Here is a 23,557-nt window from a genome sequence, read left to right as displayed (position 1 = left end):
AGCATGGTGCATCAAACAGCTGCAGCAGAAAGTCTTTTAGAACTAATGGACTGAGAGAACAGGAACCAAAGATCTGCCACAGGGTGACACTGGCAGTGTCTGACCCTGCCAGCTAGCCTGAGATCAGGGGATACTGCCCCGGCCACCCACCCACAGCCCAGAAAGGACAGGACAGGTTGCAAATCTCACTGACAGAGAAATCTGCCACCAGAAACCCAAAGCTGAGTGTTCATACAAACAGCATTTTGAAAGCAGAGGTACTGAGTGCCCACACAGCTGTGTGTGGGTGTTGAGAGCACCTGGCCTCCCAACACTGCCTGGCCACCAACCACACACCAAACCTCTCAAAGCAAGGGTCACTGGTCAAACTGTGCTGCTGCTGCTCCCATCCCTCTCCACATCCCCAGCAACATCCTCATGTGCCAGACACTGCTGAGCCCTGTATGTGCAGCACCTGTGACCTACTCTCACTCTATTCTCTACTTTCTGATAATATACAATATTCCTATAGGAAATCATGTTACCTGCAGCAATGACACTGGATGATAAACTCTTTACACCCAGAATAAAAATTATCAGAAAAATGACTGCACTTCTTACATGCAGTTACATGCACTTCCCCAAAAGTACAAAGAGCCCCTTGAAAAATGAGCTGAAAAGGCAACTGGCAGAAATCAGAAGGGAAGGGCAAGAGTGAAAGATGTGATTTGTCAAGAGGATTGGGATTTTCTAAGAGCAGAATCAGACTCAGTAAGAGAGAGATTAACAGAAGTGCAGAAAATATCCTTTATGGACTTGGAAGTTGAGAAGCAAGGGAGCACCAAAAGAGATAAAGAAGATTTAAACCATCTTACATCCCCAGAGCAGAAACAATTCATGAGGCTGAGCACACACGGTTACCTGAGTCAAGGACAGGCAACACAAAGCTGCTTCCCCTGCTCTGCTGTGTCACTGACAGCTCTGCTGCAGAACTGCATCTCTTCTGAACCTGTGCTTCACCACTCTATCCTGCTCCAGGCTCCTTTTCCTGGAGATCTTCAGCTCATCTGTGGGATGAGGCAAGAGCCATCAGGTCAGCCAGGAGCAGACAGCTGCCTCCACAGCAGGGGCAGCTGGAGCAGCAGCAGAGCCACCATTCTCCTCCTGGGAGCTGGCAGAGCCTCTCCAGCTGGTGGGAACGAGCTGGGCTCGTTGGCAGCTCGGCTGTCACCTGCCTGACAGGTATTTTTCCAAACTAGACTAGAGTTTACTGCTCATCTGAACAACCATCAGGCAACAGATCAATGCAATCATTATCAACTCCTAGGTTTTGCACACTTTTATTAGTAAAATAAGACTTCCTTTTTGAAACTGGAATATCTAAAATTGACAATAACTCATTGAAAGCATGAATTTAATCTACCTGAATTTTCTCATATGAACCTTGCACCAGAGCACCCCACAAACATGACACCAACTGTGCATCACAGTCACATATTACTAATTACCAACCTGCCATGTACAGTCAAGAGAAATTTAATTTACACCAGTCAAGGCTGACAGAAAAAACATCACTCAGAAGAAACATTCAGCCAAAAGAAATAATTCACAACTTAATTCTCTCTTCAAAGTTCTGCACAAAAATTTAAACTATCCCAATGTTAGCTTTCAGGTTATTCTTGTATCAAAGACATAAAGGGAAAACCTTTTAAAATGCAGCAGTAAGAAATTACTTGTGTAGTATTTTCATATTTTCAGTTTTGTCACCATGTCTCTCCCACCTGCAGGTTTCACCCAAACTTGGTGAACACCCAAGAGAAAGACTGGCATTAGAAATGTGAGAGCTGGGTTCCTGCTTCCCAAACACCACCAAGGAACAAGAACACTTTCAACATCTGCCCATTGTAGCTTTTCCACACTTTGGTCCTTGTCAAGTACCTGGTTTTTTATGTTAGATAAACTGAAGCCAAAATTCCAAGCCTGCCTGAATAGTGTGTAGCATATTGCATTCTGATGGATCCTAGAACCTAGAACAGCAAGAAAAATAATCTTTTAAATTACATAACTGATATTTTCAAGATATTCACAAGCTCCAGTGAATTCATCTTACACTTTTGCACAGGTCTATAACTACTCCTGCTATGTTTGCTTTATCTGTGCTTTTTTTCCTTCTAGAACATCCCTCTGATATGACTCACAGCCAAGACTGAGCCCTGACCTGCAGCTCTGGGTGTTGTAGGGGCTCCTCAAACCTGCAGCATCACCAACTTCAGCCCAAAGGTTTTCCCTGCTGCTCCAACAGCCTGAAGAAACACAAAACCCCTGTCCTGCCCACACACTGGGTCTGTGAGATTGTTCTGCTATTTCATGACACCATTTCTAGGAAAAAGTATGTTTTACAAAAAGAATATTATTGTAAATCCTTAAATGCTGTTTTTGCATGGTTTGGATATTAGCTGGCACGACCCAGCTGTAATTCCAGAGATGGAAGGTGAGGAAATTCAGCACCTGCAATCTGAAGTTTCACAGCCAGGTGAACCTTTGTACCTTTTAGTCTCTCCAGACTGTTTTTCTCCATCTGTCGAGATGCCCAGAAACCCGAATTACAGTCTGATTTCTCAAACTGACACTTTTTCTTTTAATTCCATACAATCTGGAGATGTTGCTAAAGTAAAAGCTTGGCTGGCTCACACCTCAGTTGTTTAAATACTGTTCAACACTGCATGCCTTATTTAGATGCCCTGAATTATAGTTACAATATACAACATTCTTAAAACAGATCTAAGAAAGCTATACAGCTTTTATTATTATTTTATACTCAAATAAATGTAAACCTAATCCTTCTTTCAAGTCTCTGAATAACACTAAGCATGTTAAATTGAGTTCAACATCTTTTTAATTGTAGAACCTTGTTAAGCAACACTCACATTTTTATTACCCTGAGTTTCTCCTTGATGGGATGTGAGGCACATTCCCAAAGGCTGCCACAAGAGGAAGAAAGAATTCTTAATGGGATTCTCCATGACAGCTCAGTACAAGGAGTTTGCTATGGAAGAAATGGAAAAACACCTACTGATGATTTAATTTTAGGCAAGGAGAGCAGAAAACTGCAGTCATTTATCTTGTTTTTTCCAAACAGATCCACTCCCACTAAAACATATCTAAATTGTATCTTTATATTACTGCACACTGTTTATGTTCCTTCATTCCAAACATGCCCTCTTGATAAATTCTGCAGTGTTGCCAACTTTAGGAACACCTGAGGCCAGTGTCACCCCGGTGGTGTCACCTTCATCTGTGGGACAGTCTCCCTTGGTGGACATAATCCTAAATACTGGAATTACACAGCCCCATCACAACACAGCTGGAAAACTCTCCTGCAATGGAAACCTTTAGCCTTATGGCCCCTTTATAGAGAGTGTCAGTTCTGGCCAGGGCATTTCTGAGCAAGGAAACAACATAACCTTATCCTCAAAAAAAAGAGCTTGCTTTTTTTGGGTTTTTTTGCTATGAATACAATACACTCACCAAAAATATATATTGACTGTATAACTTAGGGTTTTGTGATGGCATTTTTAAACAGAGGTGCCTCAACAGATATTTTAAAATAGGAAGCAGAACACAGGACCATAGAATGGTCTGGGTTGGAAGGGACTTTAAAGATCATCCTATTCCAGCCCCCCACATGGGGATGGACACCTTCCATTACTCCAGGTTGCTCAGGGCTCCATCCAGGCATGGGGCATTCACAACTCCTCTGGGCAAGCTGTTCCACTGACTTACCATCCTTAGAGTAAAAAATTTCTTCCTACTATCTAATCAAAATCTGCCCTCTATCAGTTTAAAACTTTTCCCTTTGTTCTGTCACTCTATGCTCTTGCAACTAGTCTCTCTCCATCATTCTTCTCTCATGAAATAGCCAATAGATTTTCCTTCAAAGAATGCAATATATTGATGCATACCACTGCTCCCTCCTTTCAGCTTTTTCCCAGGTTATGATTTTTTGGATGTTTTGACCAGCTTCTAGTCACATGGGATTTAAACTGGATCTGCCCTGGTACATGTAAACATAGATGATATATGCCAGAAACAAGTTCACAAGTTCAGTGTGCTCAGATTAGGCTGGACACTGCTTTAAAGAGATAACATGTAAAAGAACAGGGTAATGTTTTCCTCATTTTGATACTAACCATTACCTTGAATTGCAGTGTTCTGGAAAGCTAAAAGAGACAGTACTTAAAACTGCCTGACAAAGGCCAAAACCTTTGGAGAAAGGAATACAGATGTATCATGAGAAACAATCACAAAGGTGATGGAAAATAAAGGCACTGCACCCAAAGAGATGGCACCAGTGAACAGCCATGGGAAAAAAAGCAGCACAGACAGGGAAACAATTCAACCAATCAGCCAGCAAAAGTCCAAAGCAAAGAGGGAAAAAAGGGGAAGAAGCAAAAGGAAAGCTGATGAAGTTGCCTGATGGGAATGACCTGGCAGGCCAAGAACAGAGGGAGACTTACTGAAAGCAGCTTTGTCCACACTGATCCCATGGCTCCAAGGACAGCTCCTGCTGGGGTTCCTGGGGGTGGCAGCTCAGAAGGCAGGTCCTGCTGATCAGCTCTGTGGGGGAAGCAAATTTTAAGAGGTCAGGGCAATACCTCCTTGTGTTCTGTGTGCTTCCTCACACCAGGGCTGGGTCAAACACTTCATCAAGTGCCCGACTTGTCCACTCAACTAAAATCTGCCATTTGTCTGACTACCAGTACAAATTACTCCTTCCCCCTGTCATCTGTGATCTCCCTGTCTGTGAGGAAGAGAAATGCCAACATTTTTTACAGAGGCTCACAGATGTGGTCTCTAATGGGGGCTGTCAAAGACCAAATATTTCTGTCTGCAAAGTAATTATGTTCCTGAAGAGCAACTTTTTGTTCAGTAATGTTGCTAAACAAAACCATCTGCAGAATCTGCATCAAAAGCTCCTGAATGTTGTTTAAAACATAACACTCTGCTGATGTTTGCCACACTGCATCAGCTGGGGGGGGGTTACCTGTGGCAGCAGCTCCAGAGGCAGCAAGGACACTCCAAGTGATCAATTACTGACTCAGCTCCTGAAAATCAGAGAGAAGTGAAGGGCCAAAAATTTATCAACCAACCCTATCAGGTCCTGGCTCCAGCCATGATGCAAGAAACAGGATCTCCTCTTTGCACTTGGTCATGCCAAAAAGAAATAGAATCAGCAATAAAAATATGACGAGGCAAGGGAGGCTACCAACAACTCATTAAAATTGATTGCATCTTTAATACAGTACTTTGTCTTAATTCTTTAAAAATGTTTGTGCAAGCCAGAGTTTTCATGATTTAAAATTATTTCATATTTAAAAGGGAGAAAGCTGAGCCACTCTAAGGCAATAAGGGAGACCTGATACACATCCACAAGAAACTGATCCTCTTCAGCAACACAGTAAAGAACACACATTTTTCTTCAAAATTTTATTTTAATTTAAATTATGGGGCCAGCCAGATTTTTTTTTATACGAAACGCATTTTCCTCAGGAGAAATGAAATGCTACCATGGAAATAGAATTACAATTGTATACATCTCTTAAAAAAAAAAAAAAAAAAAAAAAAAAAAAAAAAAAAAAAAAAAAGCCAAACGGAAAACCGCTTGCATTTAAATATGTTTTAGTAATACCCTTAAGCCTTCAAGCAGATAAGAAACCACTTCCAGAACAAGTTTTTTAATATGAACAGCACATCGAAGGAGCTTTAATTTAAATACAACTTCTTTTCGAAAGCCAACATTCAAATGTTTCCACATATTAAAAAAGTCACCATAGCCATTGATTCCAAGGCCTAATATAGAGTAACCTCTACCCCAGTCCAAATGTTTTCACTTCTTTACACATAGAAATCTTTAGCAAGTCTACGTCTTTCTAAAGAGGAAGCCTTACATGTTATAGTGAGTAACTTGGCAAATAATGTTTTCCTCCACTCAGCTATGATAAACCAAAATATAACAGACTGTTAGTACTGAACTACAACACACCTCAGTGCCAGCCCTGCCTGGCATCTCCGTGAAGAGTCAGCTACTCTCTTTCCTGTAAGCAAAATGATTCTGTTTGCAAAGGACACATTACGAACCTTTAAAAGACCAATTCTAATGGTAAGAGCAGTTTTAAACAACCGAGTGAAAACACTCAAGTTTCTGGAGCTCTCAGATTTCCCCTGTGGAGGCTTTCAAATCAGCTCAAACGTCACTGATTGCGAAATATTTCAAATGGGAAGAGGACAGGAAGCAACAAACATTTTCTGTAGCATTCGCAATCATTCAGTCATGCAGAATTGGAACTTTCAGACCCCAATCCACGAGTTTTTGCTTGGTTGTGATCTTAGCATTACTATATGATGGATAGATACAATTTTAATAACATTATTTAGCTATATTTAGTAGATTCCTTTTGTATGGTCACAGTAACAAAAACATGGTGCAAAATCAGTTGGGTTTTCTGTTTTTATAAATACTGATAGTTTGCAGCATTAAAGAACAAAATCAATGAAAAATTAGATCATTTGGTTATCCTAGGACACCTATGAAATTTTCTTGAGGTCGGAGGGAATTAATCACTTACACAACTATTGTACTGAGTTATTTACTGTAAGAAATGACGCACTGCAGGCTCCCCCAAGTCAGAGGAATCGATATTAATTTAGCATAATCCTTGCCATTTGCAGAGCTGGTGAACACAATGCTAGTTTAATTAAATAAGGCCAGTATTATCTGGTAAGAACATAGTAGAAAGGGTTCCAGTTCTGTTTCAGCCTACCCTAATTGATGGCACCCCATTAGATAAGTGAATACAAAGAATTTGTTTGGGTTTGGGTTTTTGTTTCCTTTTAAATGCTGCAGTACTTAAGATTGTTAAATCAGCATTTCCATGTGATCTGAAGTATTCAATTACATATGAGCATTCATTTTGCAAAACTCAATATTAGGTAATAGTTACAGACTAATACAATAACATTCCTCTGCTGTACAAATTAAATCATATTTTAAAGAAATGAGCAGCCTAGGAGTTATATACAAAAGAAACCGGCAAGCATTGTTGAAATGAAATGCAAAATGTCACTGCTAGGTCTACTGTCTGAAATACCTTTAAAGTAAAATTAACAAAAAACCTTAGAACATATTTCCAAGTTTACAAGTCAAGTCTCAGAAAAATCAAATCATGTCAAAAAAATTCTATAAAGCAGTGAAAGGCATATATACATTTTCCTTATGAACCTTGAGATTTCACTCTTTTAAAAGTTGCTAAGTTTCAATATCAGTTTATTTTTGCAAGACAACTGTTTATCCCAATAAGCTCACATCTTAGATACATTTCCCCTTTGATTACAAATAAAGCACTGCACATTTTTTTTTTTAAATCAAGGCATATAATCTTATACTATGGTGCCAGGTATGCACAGGTCACATTGTGCTCATTATCTCAAACAAGGTAAGTGCAAACATACAGATTTATTCAGATTTGCAAGCATGCAACCTGTTACTTAACTACATGAATACCTTCTCTCCTAGACCAAACTAGTATCTATATGTTTGCTTTCATGAACCTAGAATCTTTCTTTTCAGGACTCCTAAAACAAGCAGTGTCTTTGAATTCTGAAATGACACAAATATCAAGAAAGTCCACATTGTGCAAGAAAGCAGCAGCTATGTTTCTCAACTTGGACTAAAAATGAAAAGAGAAAAACAAAAACCGTTCACTGAACAGCAGATTAGCAGTAATGTTCCTCATGAATCGATAAGAGTGCCTGATGCTGAATATCTAACAGCAAATGCTGAATTTGGGTTTAATATTTTAAAGGTTTATTGGAGTTTAAGCTTCTTGCTGTGCTGGTCTCTTCAAATCCCTGATCTGTTTAACTAAATAGGTCTTCTCATCATTAAATTGTTCATCCTCGGTCCTGTCATTCTGAAACTTGCTGAGGAACTCAATAAGTTTGGTCTGGTTCTTTAGAAGGATGTCTAATATAGGCTGTGTCTTGTTAGGATTGGCTACAAACACCTGCAAAAAAATAAAAGGCATTAAGCATAATAGTGAAAAACAGAAGGTTAAGTTAAAAAAATTATCTAAGAAAATACTGATCATTATAATTAAAAACTACAGTTTAATTATTCAGATAGCCCACAGAAAAAATAATGGGGTAAATGCAAGTTTTTAAATAAAATTACTTTTTTATTTTAAATCAGGACATAAGCTGAACAGCAGTATCCAAGTAAATTTAGTCTGTGGGAGGTGACTAGCTGCAACAGCCTCTGCAGGAGGCACTGAAGACACTTTCTGGGTAAGTTCTATAGCAAATGCATGGTTTCATATCATGTGCAGCATCTGATGGGTATCTCACACTCCACTGCAAACTTTTAGACCTCAAGTTGTAACTCTCAGCTACATGTCTGCTGCAAAGTCAGAAGTCATCTCTTACAATGCTCTAATTACAATTCAGGGGACCTGACTGAAATACTGCTGTGCTTCAGAGATTATACAGTATGATAAACTTTTTAACTCCATGATTTTATATGGAATCATGCATTCCTCCTTATCTTACTGCATTTAATTCCAAAAGTTTCTAAGAGATATTACTCTGAAAATCACATGGAAGTCCCTAAGTGCTTTCTAAATGGTTTTCAAAAGATATCTTGGTTATCTGTTTGTAAAGATGGATCATAATAAAGCAAACATCAGTGCTCCCTTTATTTAATCACTTAGCAGACATGAAGATAAGCTCCATTTAGGCTCAGCTAAGCACTTTACTCAATTAAACAACTTCTGGTCAGATTCTTTCTGTTCCATGGTGGGGTTTTGTAACATACCTTGAACACATGGAAGGCCTCAAACTGAATGTTACGACTCTTGTCTCGTAGAAGGTTCATCATTAGTTTGAGATTTTCAGGTTTACTGATGTACTTCGTCATAATTGTGAAGTTGTGTCTGTCCAGTAACAATTCACCGAGAAGCTGAAGGCAGAAAAGAAGCTCAAATGAAAGAATTACTAACACTGGGCATAAGAATCAACTTGTTTATAAATGCTTTCAAACCCCCTGAAGTGGTGTGGTGCTCTGTGAGTGCAGTACCAGTGGTCAGGAGATAAAGTACCAACAGAACCAAGTGCCCTAAATTTCAAAGTGCATTTTCCCCTTTCTTTTCCTCAGAAAGTGAAATATCACACTTGTTCCCTCGTTATGAACTGGAAAGAGAAGTCTTTCATTTTTTCCCCCATGACTTCATTGTTTTTTTTCACTTATACAGAAGCTATTCAGCATAGAAAGAATGCCTTAAAAAAAAAACAACAAAACAAAACCCCAATAAAACTGGTTAGTACCATCAAACGAAATATTGACACTTCTTTTGCTACCTAAAGGGTTTTAAAGGATTTTCCCCACAAGGATTATCTTTGCTGCAAGCTGTGTATTACATTTATGTTCACTATTTCTTACCTACTTAAATGTAAGATCAGTATTGCTTTAGCACATCACATGAATCTTTGTTAAATTATTTAAATGTAACCAGATTTGTTGAAGGAAAAAAATCAAAAACAAAGAAACTTGAGAAGCCATTTCTTCATAGGGAGAGAAATTAGTTTGGTCTGTGCTGGACACTAAATAATGTAAGAACTGGACTAAAAAAAGTAGCTAATCCCAAGAATTAAAATGTATGGAAAATTAAAATAAATACTATTCAGGGCTGGTTTACAGAAGCCATTTCAAATAAAGTTAACTCACCTTGAAAATACAAGGAATCCCTTTGCATTTAAGAAGAAAATAAAACTGCCTTACCTTAAGTGACTGTCTCTTTGTCACATAATTTTCTGAATGAAGTAACTTCTCATATTCACTGAAGAACTAAACACAGAATAAAGAGAAGGGTTAGGAGTTTTTCAAGTGTCATAGGCATCTTCTTCCAAATTATTGCAACAAAGTGGAGGAGATGCAAATCCCTAACAAAACCAAACTAAATCTGAAAATCTCAGTAGATGCCTGAAAGTCACTACATTGTCACTACTTCCGCTTTTAAAGTGAATACCAAGTTAAACATTGAATAGACTTTTGAAAATATGTATTTATTCTTCCAAGAGACTTTAATGTTTAGATTACAGGGTAGTGGAAGGAGCTTCTTCATTATTTCCTATAGAACCAGGTTGCCCAGAGAAGCTGTGAGCAATCTGGTGTGGCAGGGGGTGGGATGAGGGGATGTTTGAGGTGACAGCTCCTGCCCTGGGCACTGCTCCCCAATTCCCATATTCCCAGGGATATCCTGGAAAGCACAGCAAGGGCTCCCTCTGGAGGAGAAGCCAGGCCTGGCTCCCACAGGAACACATTCAGTGTTAGACTCTGATGTCTTGCACTTACCAGATTAAGCTAATTTTAGAATTTGTGCAAGGTTTTTTAAAAATGTCCAAGCGGCCAGTTGGAGCTACCATTCGGTGTGTCAAAATGTGAGGACATCACCGAGGCAGGCAGGACTAAAATAAACATTTACCTTGCACACACTTTAGGGTTTTTTAAATATTGTCAAGTTTTACTATTCATGAGTAGTCCAAGTTTCATAGCTGTAACACTAAAATACAGTTCCACTGTTACTTTCTTTAGAAATACATTGATCAAAATCTCTCAACGTTTCAGATACAATTTCACAGCAAGAACAACTTTGCTCTGAAGCAGATGAAGAGGTCAGCTAAGTATCAACTCTGCACACCTAATTTCTCAGAGCCTCTTAACTGGTTCCCAAACAGTGCTAAAGCACAAGTAGGTATTTCAGGGCTAAAGCAAGTAATCAAAAGGGAATAATAATTTTTTGTCTCTTGTTTATAGCTGAGACCCTCAGAGGAGGTATTTGTGATTTAGTGAACATGCCTGGAAAGAAACCTTTAAAATTTATCAAGGTGATTCCAAGACTGTTTGTAGACTTTGGGTTTGGTTTTTTTGTAATTGCTTGGGAAGTCCTGGAGTTTTAATCAGAGTAAGATTTAAACACTTAAATATCTTTGTGGAACTGGTTCTGAATAATCTGTTGAAAGGCAAAAGGATTGAAGTCATGTCGCTGAAAATGTCAGGATAAATGAAAGTCTCTAACACTGTTTGTTTTGACATTAGGGCTGGAAACTGAACCCTAAGTTCAGCTGATTTAATATTGAGTGGAAATCCCCAAAACTACAGCCAAACAAGGAATAAAACCACATAATACACAGCACCAGAGAGCTCTAAATATGAAAAGGTGTCTGCTCACCCTATCGTAATGTTGTTCCAAAAATTCTGCACTTAACAACTTGTGTCTTGTAAGCAAATCCTGTAAAAAAGCACAAACCCAGTACTGTCACTAAGAAGATTAAACATTACAAAGACATTCTCACACACATAAGACATTTAATCCAAAATTTTGCTATTTCATTAAACACGCTAATTTAAGACATGAGTGCAATTATCTGGACACTGCTCAGGATCTTGACATCACTCAGGAAAGTTACTTCAATTCTCAGAGAAATTCACAGTTACTTTAATTCACAGCCTGTGAATTAAATGCTATTTATGGATCAAGGCTATACTCTGCACACAACTACACACACACAACTGAGGTTAAGACCTAACATTTAATACTGATTAATATTATGCTTATTGTCCCCACAACAGATTGTTTTAGGGACACAAATACTGAGCAACAAAAAATTTCCCCAGAAAAAGCAACAGCATCAAATATTCCCAGGAGAAGTTGCAGACACAGATTTAAAGTCTCTGGATGGGAGTACTTCATTCAGGTAATGCATGATACAGCTTACTCTCCAGAACACAATTTTCATGAAAAAATATAAAATATATATTTACAGGTGTGTCTGGCATTCTGAGAGATAAGAAACAGTGTCCAGCTTACCCATCTGCATCACACCTATTTTCTTCCCCTCTCACAATGCTTGTTTTGCCAAGAACACACAGCAGTGGGTTCACACAGCAGAGAAGTACAGAAGTAACAGTTCCAAGGCTGGGAGGAAATTACCTTGAATGTGGCAAACGCATCAGAGGCGATGTCAAACGTTGACATTTCCACGTATCTGAAGAAATCGTAGAATTGTTCTGACCACAAGATGATTTTAGCTAGTGGTTCATGCCTGATGCATTCTCTGAGCATTATCCCACAATTTAGAGCAATTTCTGGAGATTCGTACCTATTAAAAAAAACCCAACAAACATTCTTTATAAACTTTCACAAGTTAGCACTGCAGCACCACATTGCTAATTACAGTATTCAGTACTATCAAGTAAACAAACCCATAAAAATTAGAGGTACTTACTTCTTCATTAAACTCCATTTTTAAATATTTCTACAAAATACTGCTGAAATAGCTGCCAGTTACAATTATAGCCAATTCAAGGGATTTTCACAAACAGGGAAACAAGACTAAATAAAAATAATTTCTTTGCTCTCAAAATCAATTTTCTTGTTCCAGATTGGTAGGATTGCAGACATCTGGAAAAGCAGTAAATGATTTGCCTTGAAAGCTGCTTGCTTAAACATGACAGCAATTTACATAAAACTTTCCATATGAGCACAAGGGGTTAACAATACTGGACATAAATTCAAATCTCCTCATCTCTCATTAAACCATTCTTCAGTATCCCTGGCTGCTCTGCACATCATGGGGTTTCAGCATCTGGAGCAGTCACAGCCTCTCACACGCATTCCTGTCTCGCACCTCCAGAATCGTCCCTCCTTAACCAGTGGAAGCTAATTGAAATTCCCCAGAATTTCAGGAGAAAACTATCATTGTGCAGACTGAGCATTAACTATATTACCCTACACAAAACTGAAATAATTATCATTAATTCCTGCAATACTCTCCCATTCAACCTGTCGTGGAGATTTGAAATCTACTGAACTTTTGGCAATTCTTGCCACAGTTTAAATTTACATATATTTGCCTCAGCTGGATACCAGATGTAACATGAAAGTTGCTAAATGCCCATTTCAAACATCCTGACTTATAAATACAGATAAATGGAAACTTTCAATAACTGTCTGAAGTGTGACAACAGACTAAAAGCACCAATGTGTTGCAGCCCTCATTCAACCACTTACCAATGAGAACATGCTGAAAAAGCAGTTTTATCTCTCTGCATCTCAAATATCTTTGGCTTCTTTTGTCAATTATTTTGAAGACGCACTGAATCAATAATTTCTTTTGCTTTATGCCACAATTAGTATTTTCTTTTGTCCCTCTAACATTTAAATGACATTACAGGCAAGTAATGCTACCAACAGGCAAATATCCCCTCAGATGAGTGGCCCTTTCATGCACTCTCCTTGAGTTATCCCAGTAGGTGGAAGAACTCAATTACTACTCCTCAACTACAGCAAGCTTACCCAGAATTATAAATACCTGTATTTTAAAACTGTTTATTAATGTTTGATGAGATTTTCTGTCCCAAAATAACACAGTGGAATTGCAATTTTCAGAACTTTCTTAATTAATGTTATCAGAAATGCAAGCAATTATTTTTTGCTTTCATGTTTGAGAGCTGCAGCTCTGTATGTATTCAGTATGGCACAACCCTCCAATATCCAGCACACCAGATATTACTGAAGAGAGGACGGAATAGTTGTCTGGCATGCACAGTATGCCACAAATCATTCCTTTTCTTGGTCAGGTTTGTCAATACAGCAATATAAATCACTAAGAATAAGATAATCTAAGACAGGCCAGCAAACTGGAAATTACTCTGGTTAAAAGGAAGAAGAACAGCCTTCAACTACTGATAAGTAAGTTCACAAGAGAACAGTTTAAATAGGTTCAAATGGTATACTGAAAGGAAAGCATCATACTAGCCCAGTAAGAGTATGTCAGAGTACTAACAGTTTTCAATTTTCAGTTATATTTAATCCAGAAGTAGATGGTTGGTTTCCTATTTCTTACATTTTCCTTTACTTAGGGGAATTACAGACCCCAAAAAAGGAAAAAATCAAGCACATTGCAAAGGAAGAACAAACATGTCAGAAGTCACTGCTTCTCCATGCATTTAAAAAGCCCTTACTTCATGTCAGAGAGTGTTTATGCTTCACAGCGCACATACCCTTTTAATAGCATGAATAAGATATTCTGTTGAGTGCAGATGTATTCAACTGTGGGAGTTCTTGTACCAATTTGTCTTCTGAGAATGTTGTTGAAAATTTGCGCAACATCTTTCTTGCCCTGTCAAAAACATCAGCAGTTAAACACATAATACTGAAGTCCACAGGGAACTTAACAATTCAACATTATCATCACCTTGTGCAGCTGTACTGGGGGGGTTCTGCAGTTCAGGCAGTCTCCATACTCTGATCTTGAACAGATTCAATATTCTCCTTCTTTATGCCCATTTCAACTATGCCCAAGCACTCAAAACATGACACCCCCTGCAGCCAGATCATGGGGAATTTACATTCAGCAGTAAGGCCAGTTGATGTTTCATCAGATATTTCTACATAGCATCAATCTCCTGGGCTTATTTGATATTTGACTTTGCTAACAGAATAACAGTTTTTAACTGTGCTCTTGCCTGGAAATGTACTTCAACATTCCATTATCCTCTCCCCTTGTCTAGGGACACACAATGCCACGATTAAGTGTGCAGAGCATTTCCAACTGCAGTGTTAACATCCAACTTAGAACTGCAACTTAGGAAAGTGGAATAAATAAATGAATGAATAATACACACAGAAATCATCCACTGACCTAAAATGCAAGTCTCACATTTTTCAATGCACAGAAGTAGTATAAATAGGGCCAGGATGCTGGAATTCAGCACAAATTATACACAAAAAAAATGCACAAGCATAGCACTAGATAGTGTAAAAGGAACTGAAAATGTTCTTTTTTGAATAAATACACATCTCCTGTTTATTTCTTCTGTCAGACCACAGCTGAAGATGACAAACTGGTACAGACATCTAACAAAAAGGTGATTATAAATATAAGCACTTTTCACTGTCCTTCACATGCACCATTTAAAAACCAGATTTCTGCAATTAACTGCCCACTCTGGACTGCACAAAGACACCCTCAGGATTATATGTTATCAGATCTATTCCAGAAAAAGACCAGCCCAGCTGGTACAAAGCTTGGACCTGCAAATAAAGGCCTGTAAAGCAACTCCACCTACAGGTCCCCTGAATGTTCTACACCAAGCCTAGATGTATATAATGTTTCCTGACAAGCTCTAGCTGTGCTGTAAATCTCCTGAGTAACACCAGGAAGCTTTTGAGTAAAATGCAGGGCATATTTAACAAGCGAGAATTTTAAAAACAACATCAATTATTTAAAATTCTTTCCATTTTCTAATCAGTATAAAAAAGACTGCATGAGAAAAAAACAGAATGTTTACAAAAAACGTAGGAGGACTGGAGTTTTGCAAATGGCATGTTTGTGAATTACCAGGGACAGTTTTGCTGGAGTGTTGTTTTCAGGATATAAGAGATTGTTTGTAAATGCTTGTTTTCTCAATTACAATTCCATTGAAAGCCAGCCCAAAGCAACACCAAAACTCTTTGTTCTGACATGAGTAGAGCAGTGTTTGCAGGAATTGCTTTACTCAAACTCCACATAATATAATCATCAAGTCCCATTCACCAGCTCTGCCAGTGCTGCACTGGGTCCTCAGAGTGCCCAGCAAGAACAGCATTTCCTTACGATCCCATCCCTGAGCTGCCCATGGCACACAGCAACCCCACAGCCAGGTTCTGTCACTTTTTGTGCCTTGCCAAGTGACCTCATGGCCCAACAACTGCCAAGAGGCCCCGACCCTGTGCCAACAGTCACGGCAGCCAGAGGTGAGAGGGACGCTGTGCTTGGATTGGCTTCTCAGCAGCAGGAGGATTCAGCTCCCCTGGGCAAAATTGCTTTGTTTTGTTTTTATTCTTTATTTTAAAAATCCCAAAACAAGAGAACAAAAAGCCAGTTTCACCAGGGATATAATCTCTTTCAGTGCAAACCAGAAAGGAGATAAGTGCTAGGACTGGTAAGGAGATGGTTGTGTTGACTGCTTTACTGGAAAGCAGGCTTCCAGGGAAGGCAACACTCTACACGGGCCTGGCACCAAGTAAGGGCTGGACAATTACAGTTTTCTTGCTTAAAACATCAAGTTTGTTATTTTTCTAGTTTAACTTCTTACTTTTCTATGGATTCTTTTTACCATAGCAGTTCACATTCAAGTACATTTGAGACAGTTAAAGAGTTATAATGAATGGTCACTGTCTATTAATAAGGTGCCTATTCCTGTTCTACAAGGAAACCTTCTTCAGAAGTGAGTGAGACTGGAAGGAAAGAAAAGTTTAGTTTATCACTGAATAACCCAGCTGTGGTGGGAAACCAGGAAGAAAAAATTCTAGACCCACTCGTCAAGTTTAAAAACCACCAGAAAATCAAATATGTATTTTCATCAGCAATGGAAAAATCGCTTCTAATGCAGTAAACCCACACAGACATTTGGAATATCAAAGGCAACATCTGACTGGCTTTGTAACAGCTGGGAAGTTGGAGCACATCTGGAGCACAGGTGTGTTGACATGAATTCTAGGTAACAACAGCAGGACAGTCTGCCAGCTCCCAGCCATAAAAAGCAGAAATGGTCCAGCCTAGAAAGCAGTGAATGACTTCTTCTGCCTCCAAGGAGAACCATCACATCCTCTGGAAACAAAGCAACAGAAGAGCCACAGGCAGGAAACAATGCACAATCTTTTCATGTCCCCTTAGAATAAAAAGCACAGTTCTCCTTAATGAGATCAAGCCTGTGCAAATCGTTATCATTCTTCACTAGCAGGAGATAATGAAGGTTTCCTTTCTAATAAATTTCCTTTGCTAATAACTGGGCTGAGTAAACACCAGGCAGATACCAATCTAGAGATCAGCAGAACCCAGACGATGTTTCATGACTTCCTTTCTTCAGCAGCTAAAGGCCATCCCATCTCAGCATTCCCTCTCAGCTTTCCCAGGTTTCCTTGCTTATTTAACAACCTGAATGTTTTATGTATGGTATAAACACTTGTGTGGGTAGGGAAAAATACCACTGTATTACAATTAAACACAAATCAGAGGGAGTTATGGGTGGGGTGGAGGGGAGAGAAGAAAGGACAGGGAAGAAAGCCAATGTTTTTGGAATGTCAAACTACAATAGGACTTTAAACTGTTGTGTTTGTATTGTATGCAAGTTGTTTATGAACAATCCCTTTTTTAAGCAATCTTAAGTGGGATGATCTTTATGGTGGAGGCTGTGGAGTGAGATACATGGGTTTGGCTCCTTTCCTATACAACCACACACTTCTTGTGAGACCTCAGGGAACAGAGAAAAATCCAATTGCACTGTAACATCTCAGAACTAAACAGGATTTTTCTCTATGGTGCTAGGAATGTAAATTATTCCACGTGATGTGGTGACAAATGCCACACAGGCTTGTAGAGAGACACCTTTAAATACAAGGAAGTATTGCTGTTTTGAATTGATCAATAAAAAACTTGGGTTTCTTCCTCTAATAAACAGGAAAAAAGACAAGGAAAAGCAAAAATATTGCATCACTTGTTTCTAAAAAGAGAGAGAAACACTCGACTATTAATAAAACTAACAGCTTTAAATTACATATTTAAACTTATTCTTAAATTCTGTTAGTTCTCCTAATAATTAGATGTAGCAAGATGAACATATAGATACATCTTGTAGTATTAAGGTTTGTGTTCACTACAGGACTACTATTACTAAGAGATTAAACCTTCTGTGGCCACAATTCAGAATTATTCCATAATTTTAACAGAACTGTACCACCAGATTACCAATTTCAGTTATGTTGTTTATATGCCTAAATTCATAGATTTCATATGTTATAGTTGCTTAGTATTCTATACAGTTTGGAACAATAAGTTCTCTTTCTAATGGAGGTGACATAGCCACAAAATAAAAGCTGAAGACTGAAACATCTTAATCAATTTAAGCAGTAGGAATTCAGATGTTTATTTTAACACACAGAACATAAGAAATGTCAAACCTCCTTTCTTACCTCAAAATCAATGAGTTGCAAGTCAGCTACTAGAGTACTGAGAAGACCACTGTTGTATAGCTCCTGAGCAAGCTGTGCCACAGCTTCTGTTTGGGGTTCTTTTTCATTTGTGCCATACAAGATTTCTTTCATGGCAACAAGGTTTTTTGAGACCTCCTCCGTCGCCTGAAGAAAATGGGAAAACAATACAGTTAGAGCACAATGCCATTTGTCTTTCTAACTGCACACTCTTTTATCCTTGACATCTGCAAACTTCCATTGGGGGAGGAATAATCAGGAAATGACAATCTGGCAAAAAACAATAGATATTCTTTTTGCATATACAACTGTTATGAGACTGGTATTAAAAAAAAAAAAACCCAAACAATAAAAAGCAGAGGCAAGACATACACATGTTTAGTTACCAAAGGTAAAAATCTCTTCCATTTTACTGCCTTTTAACTTTTCATTAAAAAATTCCCTTAAGAACAGCAATAGGATGAAAAGAACCTGACAAAATTTCCATTCTGTATAACAGTTGTGCAGGATGAGACTGGAAAACATGACAGGGAACCTCATGCCTGTGCTAGTGAACTGCTCAGAGAGACCAAATGTATCCCTCCAGTACATCTGGCACACATCAAGTTTTGTCAAATACTAGGCTCCCATTCCAGGTACTGTGGGTGAAGTCTTTCCAACAAACAAAATCTCAAGGAGAACCCATTTTAATTTTCAGGTTATCTCGGCACACAAGAACAACCTGGCTAAGAGACTCAGAAAGACATACACTCAAAAGGACACACTTAAAGGTCTAAAATGCCTCCCTGCTTGAAGTCCACTTTACAGAAGACAGACAGGTCTGACTTGTCACTTGTGAGGAATTCCTAAGTTGCTATGATGAGCTGGAGCAGCATTTAGCAGTGGAAACACAGTTATCTTACAAGTAAAATTAAAAAAAATATAAATCAACAAGAATACATCTAAACACCCACTTCTCAATCTTAAAAAACACAGCTGTATCGGACCAAAAAAAGAACTACTCCTTTCAATACATATGTTTTACTGAGCTTGGGGGCAAAATGCTGAAAATCATCATCATAAATTGCTGGCTTAATTATAATGGTTCTTCACATGCCTAAAGAGTCTGAATGGTTTGTAAGTGCACTGATTTTTAGTAATTAGATGAACCTGCCAACAAAGTATAAGTACACTTTAATGTAAAGTATCTATGACTGACAGCTCACAGAAAATTACTAAAGGGAAAGAATTATCACTTTCTGAATATTGCTAGTCTTATAAAGAGCATGTAAAAAGATTTCTCATCTGTGCTTTCTATCCAGAGAGGCTTAAGATCAGCATGACCCATGCACTATTCAAGCTAAAGCCATTCCAGCTTTGCTAGGTATGCAAGCAAGGATTCCATGACCTTTAAGGAGGCTCCGTATCATTTTTAGCTCCTCCACAACTTTCCACTCCCTGCTGCCTCCCTCTTCCTGCTAACTTCAGTTGTCTCCTCCTCAATCAAAATTCCAAAGGATTTTCTGTGCACTGTTAGTGAGACAGCAAGAAGCAGGTGCCCAGTGAGACTACTTTGATTCATGCCAGCCCTGAAGATGTGAAATGGAAACACCAGCTCACCATACCGGAGCAGAATTATACCACACAATTGTTCTCTGAAAATCTGAGGAAACAGCTCTTCCACAGGAGAAGAATAGAAACATCTGTCAGACACTGAGATATGAAGAGATATCTTTGATGCATTGCTACCAAAGGAAGAGGAAGCAAACTCTGTCCCTGCACACTAATGTAGAAAGCAAGATGAAAGAGGAAGAAAGGCAGCTCGAGTAACTGCCTATTTTAGCTAAAATGATGGCAGTATCAAGGGCATGCCTGTAATTAGGAATGTGAGTGGGGAATTTGTCCCACCAAAACCCCAGGAATGAGAACAAGCCTCCCAACACCAAAACCTTAATAACCCCACTTGAGGGCTCTCCCTCACCACCACCCAAGACAGACACCAGCAATGGAAATTGCAAACCAGGCAGAAAATAATGCAGCGTGTAAAACACGGAGAGCTTTAAAAACCCAAAAAGGCTTCTAGCCCAAGATGAACATACAGCTAGGGAACTTCAGGAAGAGCCAGCAGGACTTCAGTGCCCTTCAGAACCTCAGGAGCACCTGAATGTGCTCCACTGGAACTTGGCATGGCACGAAGCGTTAGTGGGAAGGGCAAGTCAGAGACACTGAACCACTGAGGTTGGAAAAGACCTTAAACTCAAGGCTGCCACTAAACCACATCCCTAAAAAGCAGCACAGCTCAGGCTGGAAGGTACCTCAGGAGGCCATCAGGATGCAACCACTGCTGGAGGCAGGGCCACCTCAGTCCTGCCAAGCTGAGCAGGCTGATGGCCAGCCATGCCCAACAGCCCCATGGATGGACCCTCCACCACCTCTCCAGGCAGCCTGTACCATCTGCAGCACCAAAGCCTTGCATCACCCCAGCTATCATTCCTGGGCATCTTCTGGAAATACAAGTATGAGGTTTTCTGGAAGTATTGTATCAGTAACCAATGTCTTTCGATGCACTATACTTTCATAAAAGATAACATCCTTATACTGCTTCTCCTCTACTCTAAAATTTAACATCAAAAAGTCTGGAAAAAAGCTCTGACAAACGTCTAGATCCTCCTTATTCTTGTATATTCCATGAACTCTCAAATATACTCCAAATCCAAGATGTGCAGATCTATTTTTGCCATTTCAGATGCAGAATGAAATTTAGATAGTTACACTGAAAAACATAATGCTACATTAAATATTGGTGTGAAGAGCCAAGTAAAAAGCCACTAAAAACAAATAAAACCAAGAAAGATAAAGAAGGTTGGTTAGCATCACTTGCAAGATTTTCTAAGATACTGAGATCCAAATTATCTAATGCACTTCTTTCTTTTAAGAGGGGGGGAAAAGATTTCTAGAGATAAAGATCAAAATACTCAATGAGGTTCATCCAAAAACCTATGATCAAAAGTGAAACTAACAATCAGACACTAAATGTATAAATACATAAAATATATCCCAGTACAATGTATGATCAGGGTGTATTTTATAAATACAGAATAGCTATACTCTCTATATAGTCTCTAAGTATATATTTTATATGTTGAAATTTATATTTTTAAGTTTTAACATCTGTATTTATATGTTCTCAACACTGAGTAAGAGCAACCTGAATTTTAAAGAAAAATTTTGTGGCACGTCATATTTGAAATTCAATGGTGCCAGAAATGGACAAGCCACACTATAAAAATTAAATGTAAAGCAAGGAAAATACAGTACTTCTCCATGCTTACGAAGGACAGGAAGATAGTATTTAAATATAAAAGCAGATACCATGAAGTCACACATATGATTGTTATACCAGAAGAGGTGCACATCTTTATAACTATGGTTTATTCCAGTTTCTGGAAAGATGAGTGGAACACCCTAAAATTTAGTATTTTCTTAAATGGTAAGCAGTGCAAACCCCAAATACTCTATCTAGAGTTGCACAGCTTGATTATTTGGGGTTTATCAACAGTACAAAGAGATAAAGAACACGTGGCCAGTCGTAAAATATTTCCAGTGAGCTCGGCAATCTCCAGGCCTATGGAACCCCAGCAGATGGGGGTTCTCTACACATGGATAATGCAGTTACAGAAACTGCACTATACTAATGAAAACATCCATCAAAAAGATAAACCAGATATAGCCTGGAGTCTGTACTGGGTGAATAATTTTACTAGTTGAGAGCAATACCTATCACAAGCAAAAAGCATCATTTTAATGACTACTTAAATTGGCCAGATTTCAAAATGCTTACAAAAACATACAATTCCATAAATGTAACTACATAAGTGCAGTAGTACATTTAAAGGCCAAAAATGATTGTATGATTTTCCAGTAGACATTTAGCATGGAGACTGCACAGAAGAGCTAAGTTCAATTAGAAGAGAAGCATGTCCACTCACCTGCTACTTCCAGAAGAAGCCTCATCTTTACCCCTTGAGCAACAGCCCCACACTGGAGGCCAGGCAGATTACTTAACCTTTAGCCTTCTTTCCACCACAGCTTAATTGTGCACACATGTGTAACAAATCTAAGATTTTACTGCTTTATGAATGACAGCATTAACTCCCTGCAGGAAATGTGACCTGTGGCAACAGGTATCCCCCTGGAGAGCTGAGCCAAGCAGCTCTGGGTGCAGCCCCGTTACTCAAGTGCTGCCATCACACACAACTGGGACCTAAAGGAGAGAGGCCAACCACCCCTGCAAGGGCCATCCTGCCTGGGATAACAACAGGGCTCCATCACCAAAGGGAGCTGCTGGGACCAGGTTAACCCAAGGTCAGAGGGTAGCAAAGAACAACTTGATTGCATGAGTAAATATTTACCTGCTTGACAGTAAATGTGTGCCACACACCAAGTGAACTGTAGTATGAAAAATTGCTGGGATCAGCCAAAGAGAAGGAAGAGACGTCAGTAAAGACTAACTAATGGACTAGATCAAGGGTAGGTCCTGCTTATAGTAAAGGAGGTTTCCTTTCCCTTCCCTTTAGCCCCCCCTTCTGAGGGGGCACAAGCAATGGAGAACTAACAGCACAAACGATGAACACATTTCAGTTATAAAGCGCTTGAAATCTCATTTCCCTTCCAAAATACTGCAAGCCATGACCTCTGTGCTAAGCACAGCACTGAAGCCAGCAAGCACCAGAGCTGTGGCACACGAGGGAGATGGGAGGAGTGAGCCACAGCCCAGCTCCCCCAGCCCAGCTCCCAGCTCCTAAACGAGCACCACATGCTTAAAGGACATTTCAAATGACCTAGAGAACTACCTGGTTAATTTTTCTCCAGTCTTCACAGAGCTCAAAAAGGTAGATTAACATGTAACTAGGATACACTTGAATTTCAGATTTTTGGTTATAAAATAACTTTTCGTATTACAGAGCAAAATGTTCCATAATTGAACAAGACATCACTATTGTTTTACATATTTTACTTTGAAGAGTATCTTCCATTATGATTATAAAGAATGGACAGGAACACACACTGTCCAATATTTTAAAATCTTTATTACCTCCTTTGATATTTTGTTTCTGCTAACAAAACATTAACAGTTTCAAATTTCAGCCTAAGCACTGAAAAAAATGAGGAATTCTTCTCAAACATAACTACACCTACAACTTCCAGGGAAATTTATTTGTCTATTTTTCTTATAAATCTGTATTGCCAATTGTGCAACAAAGTTGTTAAAGAGCATTCTCCATGTAACAGTAAACTCAATATTATAAGAAACAAAACAGGTCTAAGAAAAACTGGTAGTGCCTTAACCCAAAGAGGTACTTTTATAACCACTGAGTATTAAGCATGCTGACCCAGCACTGAAATTACCCTGTTGATACGTGACAGACTACAAAAGCATACCCCAGATCAAACAGCAATAATGACAACATTACTGACACACACCATATTTTATACACATCTGATCACTAATA

The 23,557-nt window shown here is 38.9% G+C and overlaps 1 protein-coding gene across 2 annotated transcripts in view; it reads right to left on the bottom strand.

Moving 5' to 3' along the window:
• Window positions 1-5,698: 5,698 nt before the first annotated feature.
• The window catches only part of CAB39 (calcium binding protein 39), a 40,709-nt gene continuing 22,850 nt past the window's right edge, over window positions 5,699-23,557 (bottom strand). For both annotated transcript variants that reach the window (XM_056498733.1, XM_056498734.1), the window contains 7 exons: window positions 18,048-18,212; window positions 14,096-14,214; window positions 12,024-12,192; window positions 11,262-11,321; window positions 9,812-9,877; window positions 8,849-8,992; window positions 5,699-8,042 (listed from right to left, as the gene is read on the bottom strand). In XM_056498733.1, coding sequence (XP_056354708.1) covers window positions 7,854-8,042; window positions 8,849-8,992; window positions 9,812-9,877; window positions 11,262-11,321; window positions 12,024-12,192; window positions 14,096-14,214; window positions 18,048-18,212 — 912 coding nt within the window. In that variant the 3' untranslated portion in view covers window positions 5,699-7,853. The remainder of the gene's footprint in view (window positions 8,043-8,848; window positions 8,993-9,811; window positions 9,878-11,261; window positions 11,322-12,023; window positions 12,193-14,095; window positions 14,215-18,047; window positions 18,213-23,557) is intronic.

The sequence above is a fragment of the Oenanthe melanoleuca genome, chromosome 9 (assembly GCF_029582105.1).
Source record: "Oenanthe melanoleuca isolate GR-GAL-2019-014 chromosome 9, OMel1.0, whole genome shotgun sequence".
Classification (NCBI taxonomy): domain Eukaryota; kingdom Metazoa; phylum Chordata; class Aves; order Passeriformes; family Muscicapidae; genus Oenanthe; species Oenanthe melanoleuca.
This window is presented reverse-complemented; position numbering and strand designations above follow the sequence as displayed.